The sequence below is a fragment of the Palaemon carinicauda genome, chromosome 10, assembly GCF_036898095.1.
Source record: "Palaemon carinicauda isolate YSFRI2023 chromosome 10, ASM3689809v2, whole genome shotgun sequence".
In the NCBI taxonomy this organism is placed as follows: Eukaryota; Metazoa; Arthropoda; class Malacostraca; order Decapoda; family Palaemonidae; genus Palaemon; species Palaemon carinicauda.
Window position 1 is genome coordinate 138697965 of NC_090734.1, and position 18890 is coordinate 138716854.

At 37.2% G+C, this 18890-nt stretch overlaps 1 protein-coding gene across 1 annotated transcript in view; it reads left to right on the top strand.

The window, feature by feature from the left end:
• mbo (Nuclear pore complex protein Nup88) overlaps positions 1-18890 on the top strand; it is a 122539-nt gene that overhangs the window by 97869 nt on the left and 5780 nt on the right. The window contains exons 6-13 of the mRNA XM_068381986.1: positions 2557-2743; positions 3888-4042; positions 5417-5502; positions 7232-7470; positions 8366-8559; positions 8737-8883; positions 9628-9787; positions 11221-11318. Of these exons, the coding sequence (XP_068238087.1) occupies positions 2557-2743; positions 3888-4042; positions 5417-5502; positions 7232-7470; positions 8366-8559; positions 8737-8883; positions 9628-9787; positions 11221-11318 (1266 nt within the window). The remainder of the gene's footprint in view (positions 1-2556; positions 2744-3887; positions 4043-5416; positions 5503-7231; positions 7471-8365; positions 8560-8736; positions 8884-9627; positions 9788-11220; positions 11319-18890) is intronic.

An 18890-nucleotide genomic window follows, 5' to 3' on the forward strand; every position in this document is an offset into this window, starting at 1 on the left:
AATTCATTTCTATAAGATTATGATGAGTTATCAACTGGACTTGTGTATTTTGACAATGCAGAGTGGCATTGGCATTTTTGGTCCCTGTTCTTAGGCATTGGTCCTAAATAATTATACATATGTCCATTTTATCTTATTTTTAAATTGCCATTATTATTATTATAAAGTAGATTAACAATACTGTTTTCTAGTTATATCGTTCATCCTAGGTATTTTCTTAAATTGGGGGCAAATATTTGGGAAAGCTGTTCTAGTCAGAAAAGCATAATCCGACAAGCCCAAAGGTCTTGCAAGGGAAAACAGCCTAGAAATGAAAAAGATATTGAAAATTAAATAGAGTAGAATATAAAAGAAATTACAGAGAAAAACAAATGGCCTAAAGTAGGAAACAGAATTAAAGAGAACATGAAAAGTGAAAGGCAAGAATCAGTGCACTTGAAAACTAAAGTGACATTGCAAAATATTTTTATACCCCATGGAGCTTGCTACAAAAGCCTCATTGTAGGAAAATTTTCCTTTTAATTGCTTGAAATGCAGACTAGCCGCAACAATTTTGTCAAAGCTGCAGCTTGTAACGATCGAATTGAATGTGCGATATGCTGAAGTATTCATCTTACTTCAGGGATGTCACTTGATAGTATCAAAGTGCTTTTATTAATGTTCATGTTTTGATAGCTGGCAGGATATTTAGTCCTTTCCCAACTTCTGATTAACTTTTCCCTCATGTACCTTATACACCACTTCTAAAATTATATTCAGTGCAAATTACAGCCTTTTGGTTGAGTATCTAGATCTTATACCTCATCCAGATTTTAAACATTTTGTTGGAAATGGGCAATTGAACTAAATCTGAACTAAATTGTGGTGTTTGCCATACTACCCATACAGTACTTTCAAGTATCCTATATCTTTTAATGGCTGCATAATTAGTATTATTATTGTTATTACTAGCCAAGCTACAACCCTCGTTGGAAAAGCAAGATGCTATAAACCCAAGGGCTCCAATAGGGAAAAATAGCCCAGTGAGGAAAGGAAATAAATAAACGATGAGAACAAATTAACAATAAATCATTCTAAAAACAGTAACAACGTCAAAACAGATATGTCATATATAAACTATTAACAACGTCAAAAACAGATATGTCATATATAAACTATAAAAAGATTCATGTCGGCCTGGTCACCTTAAAAACATTTGCTCCAACTTTGAACTTTTGAAGTTCTACTGATTCAACTACCCGGTTAGGAAGATCATTCCACAACTTGGTCACAGCTGGAATAAAACATCTAGAATACTGTGTAGTATTGAGCCTCATGATGGAGAAAGCCTGGCTATTAGAATTAACTGCCTGCCTAGTATTACGAACAGGATAGAATTGTCTAGGGAGATCTGAATGTAAAGGATGGTCAGAGTTATGAAAAATCTTATGCAACATGCATAATGAACTAATTGAACGACGAAAGACTAGTGCAGGTCTATTCATAGCAGATGGGTGGAGAATTTAAATGATCTTACTATCCATCCAAAGATTGCTGATCTTCACTGTAAAAATATATAGAGATAGTAAAGATTGACATGGTTTGGACATGTGGGGAGAATGTATGAGGAACATTCATTCAGGAAGCAGTAAACATAGAAATATCAAGAAGACCTGTAGGAAAGCTTAGGAAATCTTGGAATTAGAGAATGGCAAGATCTAGAACGCATTTCACGTAAAGAAGAAATCTGACTAAATTATTATGCTGACGAAGACTGTGAACTTTCAAAAGAATATAGAAAGGAATTTAAGAGGACATTTGACGTTAGTCTCTCTCTCTCTCTCTCTCTCTCTCTCTCTGTAAAAATACTTTGTGGCGAGGATTAAGGGAATAAAAGTTAACTTGTTAAATTAGTGGTGTTCGTTAGTGAGAATTAAACTATTTACTCAACCGTGTGATGCTGTTTTAGCCATAATTTTGATAATTAATGTATTATTGTTATTTAATATCTCTAGTCAGGCAATGGTTTGTACTTTTTATTAGATACATAAAATTTATACAACTATTGTTTAATTAAGTTCCATGCTTACTCCCTCTTGTCTTTTAGCTTGATATGTTTACTAGAAAGCAAATTTTAAAATTGAGTGGGTGGGTGAAATTATCGGGGTATACTTAAATAATCAAGGCTTTTTTCATGTAACCTTCAAGTATAGAAGATAATAGATAACTGGGCAGTGATGTCTCCTAAGATACACACTATTGTTAGTGAAAAGAATTTTATTTTATAAACTTGTTTGTAGATTTGTCCATGTGTTTCATAATATCAAGGATTTGGTTTCTTACTTTTTTTAGTACAGTACTGTTGAATGTTTGTATCAGTAATTATATGTGTCCTTAATTTGCTTTATCTTTTAAAAACATCTCAAGAAGAATCAAAACATTATGAGAAATTATTTAAAAGAATGCATTGATTGTTTATAGTGTTCTTTACTTTAACCAGATTTAAGTTTCATGGAGTCATCATATTTAATACTGTATTATAAACTGAGAAGATATCTTGTTCTTTTCATCACTCAGGCCACCGTTCCATTCTGTCTATGGCCCTCTAAGCATGACCCCAGCTAGTGAAGATAACTATGGTGTGGATTGTTGTAGTCTACTGGTCCTTCAGTCATCTCCACCTGTATTGATTATAGCAACTTCCATTGGCCAGCTTCTTCACTGCATTGTTGTTGACAATGATGAGAATGAAGATGATGATCGGGTTAGTTCATTATTCACTTTGCTAAGCTTATTCATTTGACTATTTAGTTGTATTCCATTTTTATTGAAGTGTGTTTGTAGTGTAACCATTTCTTTTGATTACTGATCATAGCCATTGTAGTAAGAAGACAATTGATGATAATCATCCAAGTTTGGATTCCAATAAAAGGTCTACAAATATGAGTTACTATGCCAGCCACAAACTTCTATGACCTGAATTCATAACATCCACATTCATAGCAGGACTTGGAGAAACAGGGCACTCAATCCTAATATCCTCATGCCCTAGGGAGGGCATCCTTTTTCAAAATTATTGGTGTCTTACAACCTAGAATAAGTTGCTCAGACAAGTGTCACATTTGAGAAACTAAAGTTTCTGAGCATAATAGAATATCTTACTGTCTGGAGGCAACTTTAAGGTCTCTAACATTCCCATGTAGTCCACGAGTATTGCAAATATACTAAGCTACACTGGTGCTGTGTGGGATGTATTAGTCCTGGATTTTTCTCAACATCTATAGACACTATCCAAGACTAGAGAGCAATGGTTTGATTTTGGAGTGTCATCCTAGGAGAGCTCAAGGTGTGGTGAAAAAGAGCTATGGACATCGTAAGTAAAATTCAATGCCTACCCTTAGCCACGTGATATCCTACTGCAGACAAAATCCTAACTTTGCAATTTACTTAGCCTAACTTTTGGAATCCATAGAAGCTTGAAGAATATTGCACTTTAATATAAGAGCAGTCCATAAACAAATCTTTACACTATATTCATCAATAAATACTGTAGTTAGAAAGTAAACTTTAGTTAAATCATCACTATTCCTATTTTTAAGCTTATATTTATGATTAGTACTCATTTATGTGAATTGAAGCCTAATGTTTTGATGAGTAATTTCTCTCTCTCTCTCTCTCTCTCTCTCTCTCTCTCTCTCTCTCTCTCTCTCTCTCTCTCTCTCTCTCATATGGAAGCTAAACTTGAGATAAACAAAGTAAAAGTAATTCATCCTTGTTTGAAGCTCTTTTGTATAGAATTAATGTGATTTGAGTGATGACTGTAGTAGCATTATAGTATGGACTTTTAACAAGAAATTGATTGAACTTTATTGAAAGCTATACATAATAATTTTCCTTTTAATTTACAGAAGACAACTATGCACAATGGGTCACGGTTAGGGTTGTCAACATCCGTCAGACTACATGTATACGAGAGAGTTGACTTGGAGTTGTCTCTATTACCAGATGATGAAGACTTTTCTTGTCCTTTGTTGCTTTGTGCTGACCCAACATCACCAACTAGGTACTGTATAGTGTTTTAGTTTAGACTTTCTTTGTTCTACTATTAAAAGGTTATATTGAGAGACTTTTGAGAGTATAATGCAATGAACAAGTCTGTTTATATGAATACAGTATATGATTATTGGGGCACACTCGATATTACGAATATGATTGGAGTGTCATGGTTTCTCTTTGTGGGTTGAAGTACCATGTAAGGTTGTCTGGTTTGGATTCTAGTATTTATTTCTCTTTGGATGAAATACAGTAGATGGCCATAGATTTATGTTAAGAAATATTTCAATAGATTGCTTCAAAATTATCAAATGACTATGTCAGACTCAGTCAGGCATCCTCTTTAATACATTCTTCTCTTGGTCATCTTACAGCCATTTTCTTGTGATATCTCTTTGAGCTTTGATGTTAATTTTTGTTTTGTCAGCAAACCTGTTGCTTATTTTGTATTCCTTTTGCAGGTCTTACTCCAATTTTTAACCCCCTTGTCAGATTTTATTTAGCCTGTGGTTCCTAGTATCCATTATTCCCTGAACTCCTTCCCTGTCATACCAGGTCCATTTGTATTTCCAAATACAGTTTTTTACCAGCAATTGAGTGCTCTTCTGCCAAAGTTGTTAATAGATTAATATAAAAAGTAATGTGTATGAACAAAGTCAGTTTATAAATCCTATTATTTTTTCATACAAATCTATTACATAACATTTTAGCCTGTGTCCTGGAACATTATTCTTTTGCTGCTGATTCTGATACTCTGAAAATGAAGCGGCTAATTTCTAAAGAAATAGGGAGATTTCCATGCAAAATGGCTCTCTCAAATACTGTATAGAATTGTCTAGGATTTTAGGAACAACTCAGGAAAAGATATAAATATTATGAGTTTGTAGATGTCAATAACAAAACAGAATTTTGTTGTTCTAATTTCCATCAAAAATACACAACTTGGTCTTGCCTTATTAATTACAATACTCTACTTTTGCAGTAATGAGTTCATATACATTAGTAAGTATAAAATATGTAAAAATTTGAGCTGTAGCAGATTTTCCACGTTTGAAGGCTTATAATTAACCATGATTTTTGTTATTTTTGGTTGGAAAAATATGTCTAAACTAAAGAAAATATGTCTAAACTAATTGTAAATCTTTCAATTACCATAATGGCAGTACTAGAATAACATGATATAATTAGATGAATACTTGCCATAGATATAATTTTTAGGTGCCATTAATCAACAACTTATTAAAATATTTATGCTTCAAAATTTTTATTTCTATGCTGGCATAATGTGTATGTAGTAGTATGTTTACTTTATAAATATTGTAAATTGTTACTTGAGTGTAGATTTGTATTGTGTTAAGTACATGCATATTTTGTACGCTCTCAGATACTGGGTTTGTCACGAAGCTGGAGTCCATGGTGTGACATTTCCACTCGTTGAACATCTTTTACGACATGTTGAAGTGGCAGAAGGTTAGTGAGATTTTTTCTTTCTAGAAACACAAAAAATTCAGGAGCATAATTATTAAGGCTTTCAAAAGGGAGCTGAAAACTTTCTTATTCAGCAAATGCTTCGATAGTGATGATCTAACAGTAAGCGAGCAGTACTCGTGAAATGTTAAATACTCCCGAATGAACATCATAAAACAACTGTGGAGGTCCTGTAGAGAATAGGGTTCCCTTGCTGTAGAGGACCAGATAAACAGCCCTTAAAGTAAAAAGTAATTAAATCTGGTAGAGTCATATTTGTCAATCTCAACCACTAAGAATTTACTTGTATCTTGATATATAAGGGTTCTAGATAGGTAAATGTGATACAGCATACAAGGGTGTTAACAGAATTATGTATTGTGTCTTGACTGATGAATGAGTGGGAACAATGTGTTTTTGTGGGAATCTTAAACCTATTTGTACTTATGGTAAAGACATTAATTTTGATTATAATCTTTTGTGTGAATGAAAAAGGCCAAGTTATCGGCATATATGCGCCATTTTCCTTTTTACTTAATACATTTTTGCCTTTCAAGGAAAGTCAGATTTACAGTATATTAAATTTCTTATAATTTCCTAACTTTCTTTTATGCTAATATAAGCTCTTTAAACATGCAATATACTAAAACATCTGAAATTTGTAACTTTTTTCTATTTTTTTTTTCTTTGGCTTAAAAGGTTTATAGGATAATCACTCTTTATAGGTTTGTTATAAAACTCTTAAAAAGTAAACTTTATTTATTATTTTAAAACTATTTGGCATGATAGTAATAAAATATCAGTTCTACTAGTTTTACAAATGAAAGTAAAATATTTTCAGTAATACAGTACTATATGTGAAGGCCTCTTCTTAACATATATATAGACTAATGTCCCAAAATTTAAGAAATTAATTTTGTAGTATGCCCATGTACATGATTATTACCAGAAAGTCCTAAATATGCAAAAGCCATGTTTATTCTAAATTTTAAACCTTTTTTTAATATGAAACTGATAATGCACAGATAGTATTTCAATGGCTGTGAGTTGTAAAGCACCCTTTACATATACTATACAGTGATGCCTCAGTATACGAAAGTAATCCGTTCAGGATACGGTTTCGTATGCTGATTTTTTCGTATCCTGAGTCGCGTTTTACATGTATATAGCCTAATCCGTTCTAAGCCTTACGAAAAGACACCTTTTCTTTCATAAACACGCTAAACTGTAGTAATAAACATGCAATGCAGCCATTTCTATCATTCAATAATTAACCCAACCGTTATAAACAGCCTAATCCATTCCAGAAACCACCATGAGATTATTCAATAATGTAGTTATAGCCTAGTTATCCCCTCCAAGCCCTAAGAAAACGGTCCGTTTTCTTTACTACTGTATAAAAGTTACGGTACTGTATGTAAAGCATTTGGATCAGTGAAGGTGTATTGTTACCCGTACACCTAAATTAAGGGTCGATACCCTGAAAAAAAAAGGTACTGTACTCTCGGCGACGAGTTGGGATCTTGTAAGCTTTTCATATCCTGAAAATTTTTTCGTATACTGGGGCATAAAAATCTTTTTTATCGCTTTTCGTATCCTGAATTTTTTGTAAGCAGAAACTTTCATATACAGAGGTATCACTGTATATGAAATTGTGTAAATAGGTTATAAATATTTTTCAAAATTTGTATGCTTGAATCACAATCAAAGATTATTTAATTTCTCTTTGCAGATGCCATGTTTTTGACAAGTGAATCACAGTGTATAGTTGATCATGTGGTTTGCACGCGATCTTTGAGCGCTGCTCCTCCCATGCCAGTTATCGGTTTGGTTGTTACAACATTTAATGTTTTGTATGTACTGCTAGCATCTGGTGTCATAATAACTTATGCACATCCACCAGCATTCTTTCCACAATCTTTGGATTGGGAGGCACCAAAGATGAGTCATTCGGTGTCACCACTTAAGAAGGTAGGTTTATTTGACATTAAGAGGTTTTTAAGTCATTATTTTTAGGCCAAGAATTGCAAATTTTAACCGTATTAAGCTATTATTTTGATAAAACTTATCTCCAGGTCATAAGGCTTATATCTAAAAAGCATATCCACTCCTCCAGGGATTGCCCAAATAGGAACCCCATCCCAGGGGAGTAGCCCCTAAATGGAGCTCCCATGGCCCACCCTACTACCTCTTTGCCCTCACACTGTTTACATTAACTGACCAACTTGACATCAACATTAAAGTACTGTACAATACACTGAATTTTCAGTGTTATGGTGTTAAGATTGTACTTTTCCTTTTCCTTGCAGTATTGTTATGTTGTTTAACCAAATCATTGAGTCACAACTTTAGGTTCTCTAAAAGCTTGTCCATAGAGTTTATTCATATTTATATAGAAATTGAAAATAGAACAAGTCAGGGAAGTTTTATAGTTAAGTGAAAAAGGACAAAGGCGAATGGAAAAAAGTAACTGGCAGAAAATTAGGGATGAAGATATGCAAAAATGCTTTATTGGAATCTGTGTTATGGAGTAGATCCTTAATTGCTTTTTTAATTATGTTACGACATAGTTAAATTGGTCACAGAGTAGTTTGAAGTGTCCACTGTGGGCTGTCAATACTTGCTTCCCTTGTGGTAATTCAAACTGAACTTTATTTTTGGTGCTTACTTTCATACCTTCATGATGGCACCAATGGCTAGCCCTTTGAGGTAACACAAACTATCTGATATTGATGATAAGAATTAAAAAAATGTATACTTTTGTATGCAAAGATCCAGATAACTTTTCCCTTGTCTGTTTTTATATTTTTAAGAAATGCATTCATTTAAAAGAATATGAAAAATTTAGATTTTTCTCATTTCACAGGTTCATACCGAATCATTTGAGGATCACATCCGTAACATTCTGCATAGATCGTCTTCTCAACCAATCCTTGCATCAGGGTCAAACGCAGCAGTAACTGCCCACGAGTACTTGAATTTGATAAGTCGGGTGATGCAGACTTTGAGAGTCAATTATCTTAAACCCCAGAGTGCTGCAAAGGATGATATACAAAAAAGGTACAGTATTGTTGTGTAGTAAGGTAAAGTACAGTTTTATATCGTACTGTAAATCATTAGTGAAAATGTTTAAAGTATCAACCTCACATTCATTCTAACTTTGTCATGTGACAGGGAAGTTTATAAAGTTAAAGTTTCACACATTCATTTTATATTTTTCAAGGTTTATTTTTTCAGAGCTGAAGTGTTAAATGAACAGAAACAAAGGCTTCAAGCTGAAATAGCGACATTGCAGCTCTCCAAAAAAGAGTTGACTGCAAAAGCTCATGAACTTGCAGAGAGATACGAGGAGGCAAATGATAGGAAAAGCCAGTTGATCAGCAGGTGTGTATTCTGGTAAACATTAAATGTTCACTTTAATCTTACTCTTGCATTCCAGTGGATTATCATTTTAGTTGAGCTGTTCTCCTGAGTCAGATATTTTGTTTAAGGCAATCCATCGTAACCAATGATAGCATTCAGTGCTCTCCATGTAAGATATAACTCACATGGCTGACTTCTTTTTCATTTGGATACCATTATGATTGGATGCCTCAAATCTTTCTTTGTTGAAGAACATTCCTAATTTTGAACAACTGTTAGATGTTAGGAATTTTATTATTAAATATTGTGCATTACTTACAAATGGTTGCAATTTTTTAATTTTCTAGATAAAGAGAAAAAGAGAGGGGTAATGAGGTATGAAAGATTTGATTATTCAGTTGGGAAAATTATTTATTTTCAAATTCATTTGTTATCAAAGACTGTTGTAGGGAGATATGGCAAGCGTTAGTTTGTCTTTGTTTATCATTAATGAGTATAAGAAAAACTAAGTTTCTTTTGCCCTCACTACCTGTGCAACAAGTTAAGATGTCTTTAATAACTTTGCTTTCATTGAGTTGTACCTAGTTATTCCTTCTTCTTCTTCTTCTTCTTCTTCTTCTTCTGCTTCTTCTTCTTCTTCTTCTGCTTCTTCTTCTTCTTCTTGTTTTTTTTTTTCTTTTTTTCTTTTTTTTTTAAAGAAAATTTCAGCTTATGTCCTGCAATTGTTATTGAGGCTTACCATATTGAACCTCGTATTTTTTCCAGATTTGAGCGAGTAGTAACGCAGATAATGAGAGGGTTACCGGGCTTATCTACAGCAGAGAAAAATATGATGCTAGAATTAGAAGGAATGCAGAAACACACTTCAACATTATCTAATCAATTAACATTAATTGAAGAAAAGGCTAAATTCCAGACGAGTCAGGTAAATCAATTGTGGTTAATTTAGTATGTCGCCACAGTACCTTCAGAACGGCAAACTTATTGCCAAAGAATTTTTGTTTCACAGTGTGACATAAGTCTCATTTCACCGTTTATTTACTCATGTACAGTAATTAACTTTATATCATACTGTTTTTATTTTAGTTTTTGTTTTCTATAATTCAGTATTTACTTCTCCATTTCTTTTCTGCCTGAGGTTTCTGTTAATTTTGGAGCCATTTGAATATTTACATTTATTTTGCAGTGAATAGTTTTGTGCTATCAATCTATGTAAGAGTATGGGTAGCTGCTGTTACTGCAAAGGGGGTTAGTTTCCCCCCCCCCCCATTTTAAAATATCTGGAGTCTATCCTCTCTACAGGGATTAATGATATTCAGAGATACTGCTGCATTATCTCTGATGGGGGAAGGGGTCAAAGACCAGTGCCTCAATCTTTCTAAAATCCAGTAATGGCAAAACTCAAATTATTTGGGAGGAGTAGTTATCAAGTAGAGCTAAATTACATTGGGGATTTTCATTTTCAAAGATGAGATCAGTAACACCTGCTTTTGATATAAGTGTCAGATAAATAGTGATAGAAAGTGGTAATATATAAAGGAACAGTTATAAAAATAAGAATTATGCCAAAGGAAGAGAAAGCATAATGGGGCAGGGATAACTTGCTTTTATTACTAGTTAGAGGAATAATTTTAAATTATGAATGAGCTGAATCCTCCATCCATCCATTGGCAATGCTCACATTGTCTCTTTTTATAACCATTTCACATTTAAATGAACTAATTCATCTTTGGGTGACTTACTCGTATTTGTATTAGGAGGGGTATGTATACTTGAAATGAGCTCTGAGCAAAGTTATTCTGTGTTGTATTTCATTCTTGCTTTACTGAGAGTTGATTAAGCTGCAAAGTTTACTAGTTAAAAGTTAAAAAAAGTTGCGGGTTTTAGGTCTCCACAGAGACGATTTACATCGTCCTCCTCGGGCGACCATTAGCCAACAGGGACTATCACTAGTCCCCTCTAACCTCCCCCCCAGGCGCCTACCCTGGGAGTACCCCCCGGTAGAAGGTCTCACGGTATTCGCGTCCCAGGCGGGGACCGAACTCGGGACCTCTATAATAGAGATCCGCGACGCTACCAACCTTGCTATCCAGAGTTACTTGACAGTATTTATGATGAGGAAATATCCAAGGAGTAGAGCACATTATTAAGTCCTCTTTTGATGATGCTCCAAGATAATCATGGCCGATTTAGTTTTGTCTGCATAAGAAATTATTTTGTATATGTTTTGAAATATAGTTTGTAAAGTTTTATTTTTTATTTTTTTTCATTCTGGTTCTGTATCCAGATTAATGTTTGAATTGCAGTATGTTTAGTATTGTCTGAGCTGTGAAATTTAATGTACTTTTATGTTTTCAGATGGAGAAATTAAATAGTAATGAGAACTCCAAGCATCGACAAATGTCAAGTTTGTCAGAAAGTCAGATGAAGGCTTTAATTCAAGCATTAGGAAAAGAGTAAGTACTTTCATATGCTGAAGTGATATTTAGAATATGTACAGTACAGTACTGTACTGTTAAATTTTATTCAAGATTCTTTTTATAAATTGACAGTTTCAAAGAGTGTAGTGACGTACCATTCATTCAATTCTGCTTTATCTTAATTCGCATTATATTAAATTATGGATTAAAGTTTTTAATAAAATACAGACTATTGCCTTACAATTGGTTAGGTACATATACCATGGCACTTCCCCCAATTTTGGGGGGTAGCCGACATCAACAAAGAAACAAAAACAAAAAGGGGACCTCTACTCTCTACGTTCCTCCCAGCCTAACAAGGGACTCAACCGAGTTCAGCTGGTACTGCCAACCCTCCCACATTATCCACCACAGATGAAGCTTCATAATGCTGATTCCCCTACTGTTGCTACCTCCGCGGTCATCTAAGGCATCGGAGGCAGCAGCAGGGCCTACCGGAACTGCGTCACAATCGCTTGCCATTCATTCCTATTTCTAGCACGCTCTCTTGCCTCGCTAGCATCTATCCTCCTATCACCCAGAGCTTCCTTCACTCCATCCATCCACCCAAATCTTGGCCTTCCTCTCGTACTTCTCCCATCAACTCTTCCATTCATCACCTTCTTTAGCAGACAGCCATTTTCCATTCTCTCAACTTGGCCAAACCACCTCAACACATTCATATCCACTCTAGCAGCTAACTCATTTCTTACACCCATTCTCACCCTCACTACTCGAGATACACCAGCCATACTCCTTAGACACTTCATCTCAAACACATTCAATTTCTGTCTCTCCATCACTTTCATTCCCCACAACTCTGATCCATACATCACAGTTGGTACAATCACTTTCTCAAATAGAACTCTCTTTACATTCATGCCCAACCCTCTATTTTTTACTACTCCCTTAACTGCCCCCAACACTTTGCAACCTTCATTCACTCTCTGACGTACATCTGCTTCCACTCCACCAATTGCTGCAACAACAGACTCCAAGTAATTAAACTGATCCACCTCCTCAAGTAACTCTCCATTCAACATGACATTCAACCTTGCACCACCTTCCCTTCTCGTACATCTCATAACCTTACTCTTACCCACATTAACTCTCAACTTCCTTCTCTCACACACACTTCCAAATTCAGTCACTAATCGTCCAAGCTTCTCTTCTGTGTCTGCAACCATTACAGTATCATCTGCAAACAAAAACTGATTTACCTCCCATTCATGGTCATTCTCGTCTACCAGTTTTAATCCTTGTCCAAGCACTCGAGCATTCACCTCTCTCACCACTCCATCAACATACAAGTTAAACAACCACGGCGACATCACACATCCCTGTCTCAGCCCCACTCTCACCGGAAACCAATCGCTCACTTCATTTCCTATCCTAACACATGCTTTACTACCTTTGTAGAAACTTTTCACTGCTTGCAACAACCTTCCACCAACTCCATATAACCTCATTTAAGAGGTAAATCTTTCAAAAGCAAACTAGTTGTTGGTCATGATTTACTGGAAAAGTGATAACTTCTTAGGTTTCTGCACATTGATTTTTATCATGTTTTGTTTTCTCTAATCAGAACCAGATGTCTCTGATGCTCTTTAATAAGCAGTTTCCATTTGCCATCATTCATCAGTCATTTATCATTTTCAAGTAATTGTTCATAGTGATTAATTATCCGTATAAGTTACAAGACAAATTTTTAAGTACACTGTTTACTACAGTACAACATAAGCTCTTGCAGAAAGGCAGTGATGGTGATTTAATTTATCAAGGGATGTAACCCTCTCAAGTAGGAAATATCTATTACAGGCTGCATTTGCAGTGTTAAGAACCATGGTATCCAACAAAATGAGTACTGTATTCCATCTAGAACAGGACATCCATATAGAGTTCTGTAATATTTGGATTACACAGTTCAGTGATTAGTATCTTTCCTTCTCCTGCCAAGCTTTGGAATACCCTTCCTTTATTTTTTGTGATTTATAATTTCTCTCATTTAGAGTTTTGTTATTATGCTGATACAAACCCTTGTTCTTTAGGAGGAATATATTTTTAGTGCAGCTGGAACAATGCTGTTAAAATTTATAATAAGGTGCCAGTATTTACTTGTAGGGGGCATGGGAGCCCCCCTCACCATCACACCGAGTAGCTACTTTGTTTGCAGCTTTCAACAAAGAGGGAGGATAGCCAAGTGAGTGCATCTCATATCTCATAATGACCATACATTCTGGCTTCCTGTCCTTTACATGGATATAGATTTTTCCATGGCCGTCGACCAGTCAATAGTAGTGACTTAGCTTAACGCCTGCCACATCTTCTTACCTAGGTTGTTAAAGAGTTGACAGGCGTCATCACTCACTCTTATACAGGACCAAAGTACTTGACTTTCCCAGGAGAGTAAATCAGCCAGTTAGTTATAGGAACTTCCTTCCTCCTAAAGATATGTCTCCTATTAAAGGATGAGTGTTTGTGTCTGCGTAGGAAAATTCTCAAATTTTTGAAAAGTAATATGTAATTTCCCTAACTATACAAACTCGAGTCCTTTAAGTCACACTTCCTGCCTCTTGCCTCAACCACCCCGTAAGTCTTAGGTTTAAGGTCAAAGTGGCTACTCTGTGTACTAACGGGGTCCAGGGCTTCCTCACCACTCTACAGTAACTACCGACATGTATGTTATATATTTTAACACCCGAGTTCCAACTACAGTAAAAACACAATCCTATTAAAGGACAAGGGTTTTCATAGTTAGGAAAAATACAGATTATTTTAAAACATCTGTGGTGGATAATGTGGGAGGGTGGGCTGTGCCACCCTAGCAGTATCAGCCGAATTCAGTTGAGTCCCTTGTCAGGCTGGGAGGAACGTAGAGAGGAGACGTCCCCTTTTTTGTTTCATTTGTTTGATGTCGGCTACCCCCCAAAATTGGGGGAAGTGCCTTGGTATATGTATGTACTTTTAAAATTTTTTATGTTTATTGCTTCCATCATCATTAGTCTAGGCTAAACAAGAACATTGAGTTCCATCTTCTCAGGCCTTTATTCTTTAATATCCTCATTTTTCATAACATCTTTACAAAACCAAAACCTATAGGCCTACACAAATGGTTTCATAATTTAGCGGTGCCCTATACTACAGATCTGAGGTAAATTAAAATTGGCCTTCATTTTTCACCTCGAACAATCTAAAAGTTGTCTTATGCATGGATATATTCTGTACAATATTTACATTTATTTATTTATTCATGTACAAATAAAGTATTGTATAGTACATTATTTTACGATTTTTTTTGTTTTAATAGTAGGGAAAGAAGTAGTAGTAGTTCCCAGATTACTCACTAGTGTTTTCCGGACCTGTACTGTACTGTATTCAGTTTGTTTTTATTTGGATCATGCTTGAAGTACTCCTTGTTTTCAAGAGTTTCATTTTTTTCAATATTAAACTTAGCCGGTGATTATATAAGCTGCAACTCTGTTGCTCGACAGAAAACTCTACGTAAAAAATCCGCCAGCGATCGCTATGCAGGTAGGGGGTGTACTTCAACAGCACCATCTGTCGTGCAGGTACTCAGTACTCAATGTAAACACAGAACTCAATTTTCTCTCTTGTCGGGCTACCGGCAAGACCTACTAATTCGCTGTTACTAACTGGATTTGTTTTCACAACTATTTGGTGAAGTACACTATTCTAGTTTTGAGCTTTCGCTATGCAGGTGTTTTTTCTTCATCTCAAAACTTGAACTCGTTTTGGATAGATTTAATTATGGTGACAAAGAGAGTATGGACTTTCTTTCACTTTTAAATGGCCGACCCTTCCCTTAGACGGAAGTGTGTTTAGGTTTTTAGTAATTTTTCTTATCACGTTATAGATCTATATATTTTATATCTCTCCGCCTTTATTAGGCCTCTTCGATTAACTTTCCATTTATTATAAACATATAAAAATAAATTTTTCAATATTAAACTTAGCCGGTGATCATATAGCTGTCAGCTCTGCTGCCCGACAGAAAAACCTAAGGACAAAATACGCCAGCGATCGCTATACAGGTGGGGGTGTACATCAACTGCGCCATCTGTCGAGCAGGTACTCAAGTACTCCATGTCAACACAGAACCAATTTTCTCTCTGTCGTGCCACTGGCAAGACCTACTAAATACGCTGTTACTAACTGGATTTGTTTTCACAACTATTTGGTGAAGTACATTATTCTAGTTTTGAGCTTTCGCTATGCAGGGGTTTTATCTTCATCTCAAAACTTGAACTCGTTTTGGATAGATTTAATTATGGTGACAAAGAGAGTATGGACTCTCTTTCACTTTTAAATGGCCGACCCTTCCCTTAGAAGGAAGTGTGTTTAGGTTTTTAGTAATTTTGCTTAACACGTTATAGATCTATATATTTTATATCTCTCCGCCTTTATTAGGCCTCTTCGATTAACTTTCCATTTATTATAAACATATAAAAATAAATTTTTATGTTTTGTTTATATGCGACCTTTCCTGATAGTAGGCGGTCCTAACTTGGAACCGAAGTTAATCAACGTTGAGCCCGGTATATCGTATTTAGCCTTTAAAGAATTTAAAACTTTTTAAATTTAATGTTTTATGAAAGAATTTCTTTGATAGTCTCGTACTGTTTTCAAAGATGAACTAACGTTTAGTTTTTTAGACTACGCAGTTGTTGACGTTCAGGACGTTCAACATGCGCTCTATCGTTACGATAGAGAGAGAGTGTATCACGGTTTCACTTTGCAGTAAGAGTAAATCGTTTCTGACGTTTCGTTCATTCTTTCTTAGCTTAAATGGTTTTAATTCTAAATTAAAGGAACTTTTTATTTGGAAAACTTTTCAGTTTTTTTCCTTTAGCCAAATAACATGTTTTGACGATATATAATTGGGCTCTTCTCTCAGGTGCGAAATCAAGAGAGAAAGAGAGAGAGAGATAGAGACGGAGGGAGAGAGAGGAGAAAAAACGTTCCGTTCAAGCGGGTAACGTTGTTCTCGCGTTACTCTCCTCCCTAGTCGCTGTACGGGGAAGAAGGTAAAACGTTTCTAGGGTTTTATTCTTGTCCCCAGGCTATGTGCGGTGAGAGATTGTAAACGTAGTTTATTTGAACTAGTGTTTAGTCTCTTTCCCAGCCACTGAATTCTTTATCTTTATATATGTTTTCTGTTTTTGCTAGTATTAATGAGCTGCATTATACGACTGTTTTCGCAATTACTACCTTTTGATGAAGGGTAGGATTGCGTGTTTCAGGTTGAAATCAGTAAAAGTTTCGATTTCAGTGAAATAAGTGCAAAACAGAAAATCGAAGTGATAAAGTGATATGCGCAAAGTGTTTCAGTGTTGCGTCCGAGGGTTCGTCTGTTCGTGCCTGTCGTTCACCTAGTCCGGGACCTCTTGCAAGCTCCCAAGCCCAGGGGAGAAGTAATGTCGAACGACTTATGGGTTCGTCAGGCCTTGATCAACGAACAGACGTTTTTCCCTCCGTGGTTTCGGGCGTATCTACCCAAGATCGCCCCACCCACACAAAGACGAGAGAGCCCATTTACTTCTCGTCTGCGGAAGAGGTTTCTCGTAAGAAACCTTGGACCAAGGTCTCGCAGCTTATTAAGCGCAAGTCGGTCCCTTCCGCGCAAGTCGGTCCCTTCCGCGCAAGTCCAACGGCCCAGGTGTAGCCACTGGGTCAGTTCGGACTCGCTGCAGTCTTCCGATCACTGCACACCTCCTAAGAGAGGCAAAGTGGTACCGCAACAGGCAGTAACACCGTCTGTTGCCGCACCTGCTGCTGTAGACCCTAGTGGTCTTTGCTACAGTCTATGCAGACACATTTAGCATCTTTTATGCAGGAGTATCGTGCGGAGAAGGTTGACGCTGCACCCGTTAGCCTACAACCAACCACGGTTGTGCGTACAGTAGACGCTGACGCTACCTGCTCCCGCACTCCGCCTGTGAGAGTTCCACCACCCATGCGCAGTGTACCCTGCCAGCCGCACGTTGACGTTCACAGACGCACGCTACCCTCCGTTGACGTTCGCGAGTTACCAACAACAGGAGGGTGGAGTTAAGTTGCTTTGTTTTGACGTTGTGCGTCAACCTCCGCAACCCACTGTGGTTACCGCTACTCGCCCGCAGCAGACTAGTCAGTCAGGAGTAGAGGCTTTGCTTCCCCACACAGCTATGGTTGTTGCCAGCTCACAGACTGTCAAGCAGTTACATAACGTTGCCTTCTGGTCTGCTACTAATGCACCAGTGCTGTATGTCCTCACGCACCTGTTGTGGTTGACAGTTCAGTTTTTGACAGTTCACAGACTCAAGCAGTTACATAACGTTGCCTTCTGGTCTGCTGCTAATGCACCAGTGAGACCCTCACTGAGATAACCTAGCTTTTATCAGACAAGGTTCTTGTAGATGAGAAAGTGCTGTTCTCCCTCCTACTGATATTCCTTTGAGGACTCTGTCATTTGGAGAGGAGCCTTAAGCTGCTTAGCCTCCTATGGACTTTAATTAAATCATGATGATTTTTTAAGGATCTTCGTCCGGATCTTGTAACTGCTGCTCCTCGTTCGCCTTACGTCAGAACTTACACTAGGCCTAGCTACTTCGAAGCCGTTGTTGTTAAGCTAGTGCTCTCTCGCTCTCTTAGAGAGCGTTACGCTGGCTAGGCGACTGGTTTCTGCACCAGGAGGAGTTTTAGGGATACAGCTTTTGATTTCCCTTCTTTTAAACTGGCTTATAGAGCGAGAGTCTGATAGGACACGAGAGAAGTTCTCGGCTTGGGAGTTCATGCCTCTGCCCAGATAGACTTCTCAATTCTGGTAGACTCGCCCTGGCGCCTAGCCAGGAGACGCTCCAAGTTGTTTACAGGTCAACTTCTCAACTCTTGTCGAGCCTTTGAAGTTTTGCTGTACTATTATGTCACACATAACAAGGCTTCCAGGGATGATAAATGGTTCCGCCTCAGTCGCTAACCCCGTCTGTTGCCACACCTGCTCCCGTAGACCCTAAATGGGCTTTGCTGCAAGACATGCAGTCCAAGCTTGTGTCCTTGATAGAGGACTTAAATACGGAGAAGAACCTTCTGGCCAACAACCTTCCAACCGGTTGGTTGTGCGCCCTGTTGACGCTGAGGTATCCTACTCGCGTCTGCCAGTTGAGGTGGTTCCTCCACCGATGCGACCCAGTGTGGGTTGCCAGTCGCACGTTGACGTTAAGCGACGCTCGGAGGTGGTTGTTGACGTTCAGTGTGTCACTAGGAAGACGTTCAACAACCAGCAGAGGTGACTTGTTGTGACGCAGTGCGTCAACCTCAGCAACCCGGTAGGGTGTTGACTGCACAACCCAGACAGTCTAGACAGTTTCGGGTTGACGCTGTACTTCCTCGCGCACCCATGGTTGTTGACAGTTCACAGACTGTGCAGCAGTGCCATGATATTGCGTCCGGCTCCGTCACGCATCCACCAGTGCGACCGGATTCAGCGAGTCAGACGTTGCCCACTCCGTTGCCGTTTCCTCATCAGTTTCGGATGAGGAACCCTCTGATGAGGACGTTGCTGAACAAGAC